The sequence below is a fragment of the Nicotiana sylvestris genome, chromosome 6, assembly GCF_000393655.2.
Source record: "Nicotiana sylvestris chromosome 6, ASM39365v2, whole genome shotgun sequence".
NCBI classification, from domain to species: Eukaryota; Viridiplantae; Streptophyta; class Magnoliopsida; order Solanales; family Solanaceae; genus Nicotiana; species Nicotiana sylvestris.
Window position 1 is genome coordinate 212,720,263 of NC_091062.1, and position 5,079 is coordinate 212,725,341.

The following is a 5,079-nucleotide window of genomic DNA, read 5'->3' on the forward strand; positions in this document are numbered from 1 at the left end:
GGTTGACTTCACTACTTTCCAGTTGGAGGGCAGGGCCCGTAGGTGGTGGCAGCCTTATGTTCTTGGTAGGCCAGCGGGTTCTCCTCCCATCACTTGGGGTCAGTTCATACAGCTATTCCTGGACAAGTATATTCCACCCTCCGAGAGGGAAGAGTTGCAGTATCAGTTTGAGCAGCTTGAGTAGGGTCAGATGTCGGTGACCGACTATGAGGCGAGGTTTTTTGAGTTATCCCGCCATGCACTAATGATACTTCCTACTAATGTAGAGAGGGTACGGAGGTTCGTTGCAGGGTTCATTCCGACATTAGGGCCAACATGGCTCGAGAGGTGGAGATGAGGACTCCTTATCAGATAGTGGTGGAGATTGCTTGGAGGATTGAGGTCTACCGTCTGAGAGGTAGGGAGCAGATTTAGTAGGACAAGAGGGCTAGATTCTCTAGAGAGTTCAGCGGTGCCCCGACTAGGGGCAGAGTTCAGTTTGGGAGGCCCCCATATTCATCACCACCACCTCCTCGAGGTGCTCCAGCGCGCCCCTATTTTAGTGCCATACCAGAGAGTTCTTACCACCCACCAGCTATTCAGGGTTCTTTTAGTGGGTATTTAGGTCTCCAAGGTTCTTCTGGTTCCTATTTCAGTGTTATACCAGAGAGTTCATACCATCTATCGGCTATTCGGGCTTCTTCTAGTGGGTCTACAGGCCATCAGGGTAGCAGGTTGCCGCACCGCGGGGTTATTTTGAGTGTGGAGACCTTGGTCATATGATGAGATACTGCCCCAGGCTTTGGGGCAGGGCAGTACAGCAGAGTCAGCAGCCCATGATTACAGCACCTGTTGCCCAGCCGCCTAGAGGTAGAGGACATACTAGTAGGGGTCGTCCTAGAGGTAGAGGCTAGGCAGAGAGAGGTCAGCCAGCTACTGCTCAGTCAGGTGGAGGACAACCAGCCGGTGCTCCAGCCGGATTCTATGCTTTTCCGGCTAGACCAAATGTATTGGCCTCAGATGTCATTATCACAGGTATTATTTCAATCTGTGGTAGGGATGCTTCAGTTCTATTTGATCTAGGGTCTACCTATTCATATGTGTCATCTCAGTTTGCTCATTTCCTAGATATTCCTTGTGAGCCCTTGGGTGCTCCCGTTCATGTGTCCACTCCTATGGGCGATTCTCTGGTTGTGGATCAGATCTACCGGTCCTGTGTGGTTAGATTCTGTAGTTTTGAGACTATAGCAGATCTCTTATTGCTTGATATGACCAACTTTGAGGTCATCCTGGGCATGAACTGGTTATCCCCATACCACGCCGTCCTAGATTGCCATGCCAAGATTGTTACTTTAGCGATGCCAGAGTTTCCAAGGTTAGAGTGGAAGGGTTCCTCAGTTATTACATCTGGTCGAGTGATCTCTTTTCTGAAGGCTTGATATATGGTCGAGAAGGTTTGTTTGGCTTATCTAGCCTATGTTTGGGACACCACCGCAGAGTCTTCCACGAATTGATTCAGTTCCAGTAGTTCGGGAGTTCACTGATGTGTTTCCTTCTGACCTTCCCGGCATGCCACCGGATCGTGATATAGATTTCTACATTAATTTGGCTCTAGTCACCCAACCTATATTTTTTCCACCATACCGTATGGCTCCGAAAGAGTTGAAGGAGTTGAAGGAGCAGCTTGGGGAGTTGTTAGCAAAAGGGTTTGTTAGACCAAGTGTGTCACCTTAGGGTACACCAGTGTTGTTTATAAAGAAGAAGGATGGGACCATGTAGATGTGCATTGATTACCGCCAGTTGAAAAAGACTACAATCAAGAACAAGTGCCCATTACCGTACATTGATGATCTGTTCGACCAGTTGCAGGGTGCTAGGGTGTTCTCTAAGATCGACTTGAGATCAGGGTACCATCAGTTGAAGATTTGGGACTCAAATGTTCCGAAGACTGCTTTCCGTACTAGATATGGCTATTATGAGTTTCTAGTAATATCATTTGGCTTGACTAATGCCCCAACGGCATTTATGAACTTGATGAATAGGGTGTCAGGCCTTATATTGATAGCTTGGGGGAGAACGAGCAACATTTGAGAGTAGTGCTTCAGACCTTGAGAGAGCAGAACCTATATGCTTGATGAGTGGTGATATTACCACTCATTCTAGTCTCTTTTCTTTAGCTTTTATGTCTGTTAACTATAATATGAGGTCGTTTATGGTGTGTATTGTTAGATTTTTAGGTAAATGATGCCATGAAGTGATTTGAATTCAATTGGAGTGGAATTGACCAAAAAAGGGTGAAAACCATGCAAAACTCCCCTGTGATTTCGCATCTGCAAAAGGTTGGTCGCAGAAGCGACTCCGCTTCTGCGTGATAAAGCTCACATCTGCGAAAATGGGCGTCTTTGCAAGATACCACATTTGCGGTTAGATTACCACTTCTGCGGTGGTGCATCTGTGCTTGGTGGACCGCATCTACGGTAACAGAGTTTAAGTGACATTTCGCTTCTGTGATTGGTTCTCCGCATCTGCGGAGACGCACCTGCGAGGATTTTTCTGTAGGTGCGGTCAACAGGCATCAAACCTGGGCAATTCAGGCATTTCACATGTTCTCAACCCCAAACCATTTTTATACTCGTCCTAGCAGATATTTTGAGGATCTTTGGCTTATTTCCAGTTCTAAGAGACTAGAGAGAACAAGTTTTTGAACCTAGGGTTTGCACACGCACTTGGGTTCTGAAGATTTCAAGCTTGTGGTTAAGGATTTCTTACCCATTTATGTTTATTTCTTCATTTTCTTGCTTTGTATTGAATATTTAAGTGTGTAGTATTTATTTTCAACACTTGAATCTTGTTTATGGAAATATTCATGTTTAAAGTGTGGATTAAATACCTTGTTGTGCTTATGTATTGAATAATTTTCATTTATTTATGAAGTGAGTTGTTGTTTCTTTAATTATTCTTGTTCTTTAATGTTCCAAAGGGATTAGCTAACCCTAGGACTCGCTCATTAACTCCGAATTAATTTTGAAAAAGATAATTTGGGGTTGGGAAAGATTAATTAACAAGAACTTGAGGTTTTAACCCTCATTTTGTAGATTCTACCTAGGGATAGGATTGAACTACTTTTAGCCATATCCGGGTGTGCTTATTCTCTTAATTGTTTTAGGGATAATTCAATTAAGAAATCTTGTTAGTCTTCGGAAGAAGTTAATTAAGAATTATTATCCGTGGCTAATTAACATAAACTCGCTCATATTTGTAAAATTATGAAATACATTGGATCGTTACTTGAGTGTAATTATCGATGCATCCATACTTGTAGCCATTGATCATTTTACTTGCTTTCTAGGTTAGTTTACATTTCCGCATATAGATATAAATATTTTCCAAAAACCAATTCTAAGTGTTTGGCATTGCATAACAAGTGATAATTTTCTTACATTCCTAATCGCCTATTTATTGTTTTCTATGGGATTCGACCCCGATTCATAGTTGGGTAAATTATATTGCATGCGACCGTGTCCATTTACTTTTTAGTAGTGGATTTGGACGTCATCAATGCTAAGTTCTCCAAGTATGAGTTTTGGCTAAAGTAAGTGGCATTCTTGGGGAATATTGTGTCAGGAGAGGGTATTAAGGTGGATCCCAAGAAGATTGAGGAAGTTCAGAGTTGGCCACGCCTACTTCAGTGACCGAGATTAGGACTTTCCTAGGGTTAGTAGGTGATTAATGTCGATTCGTGTAGGGCTTTTCATCTATTGCATCACCTCTGACTAGATTGACCCAGAAGGGTGCCCCTTTCCGTTGGTCCGATGATTGTGAGATGAGCTTTCAGAAGCTCAAGATAGCTTTGACTACAACACCGGTTCTTGTATTGCCTTCCGATTCGGGGATGTATATGGTATATTGCAACGCTTAACGCATCGGCTTGGGATGTGTGTTGATGCAGGATGGGCGAGTTATTGCATATGCTTCACGTCAGCTAAAGATTCATGAGAAGAATTACCTTGTGCACGACCTGGAGTTAGTAGTGATTGTTCATACTCTTAAGATATGGAGGCATTATCTGTATGGGGTGTCATGTAAGGTTTACACTGATCATCGCAACTTGCAGCATTTGTTCAAACAGAGGGATCTCAATTTGAGACAGCATAGATGGCTGGAGCTACTAAAGAATTATGACATCACCATTATTTATCATCCGTGCAAGGCAAATGTGGTCGCGGATGCCTTGGGTAGGAAAGCAGAGAGTGTGGGTAGCTTGGCATTTATTTTAGCGGAGGAGAGGCCACTAGTTTTGGACATTCAGTCCTTGGCTAATAGACTTATAAGGTTGGACATCTCAGGGCCCAGCCGAGTCCTTGCATGTGTAGTTGCTCAGTCTTCACTTTTGGGGCAGATCAAGGTCCGACAATTCGATGATCCGTATTTGGCAGTTCTTAGAGACACAGTGCTATATAGTAGTTCTAAGGAGGTTTCTATTAGCGAGGATGGTGTTCTGCGACTCCAGGGTTGTTCTTAATGTTGATATCTTGAGGGAGAGGATTCTAGAGGAGGCACACAGTTTACGGTATTCTATTCATCCAGGTGCTACGAAGATGTATCGTGACATGAGACAACATTATTGGTGGCAGTGGATGAAGAAAGACATAGTTGAGTATGTGGCTAGGTGTTTGAATAGCCAGCAGGTTAAGTATGAGCACCAGAGGCCTGGTGGCTTACTTCAGCAGATGCCTATACCTGAGTGGAAGTGGGAGCACATTACTATGGGTTTCGTAGTCGGGTTTCCGCGAATATTGGGGAAGGTTGATGCAATTTGGGTCATTGTCGACAGGTTGACCAAGTCGGCACACTTCATTCTAGTAGTGACTACTTATACTTCAGAGAGGTGGGCTCATATCTACATTCAAGAGATAGTTCAGTTGCACGGTGTTCCCGTTTCCATCATATTAGATAGAGGCCCTCAGTTCACTTTACATTTCTGGAGAGTTGTTCAGAGTGAGTTGGGGACCCGTGTGGAGCTCAGCACAACCTCCCATCCTCAGACCGACAGGCAGTCGGAGTGGACAGTTCAGATTTTGGAGGACATGGTTAGAGTAT

General features: G+C 43.9%; 1 protein-coding gene across 1 annotated transcript; it reads left to right on the forward strand.

Annotated features, from left to right (window-relative positions):
- The first annotated feature begins 315 nt into the window (after positions 1–315).
- LOC138872027 (uncharacterized) lies at positions 316–4,501 on the forward strand. The gene is made up of 4 exons (XM_070149973.1): positions 316–397; positions 1,015–1,199; positions 3,725–3,844; positions 3,929–4,501. Exons 1-4 carry the CDS (start codon positions 316–318, stop codon positions 4,499–4,501), a joined length of 960 nt encoding a protein of 319 aa, XP_070006074.1.
- Positions 4,502–5,079: the final 578 nt, after the last annotated feature.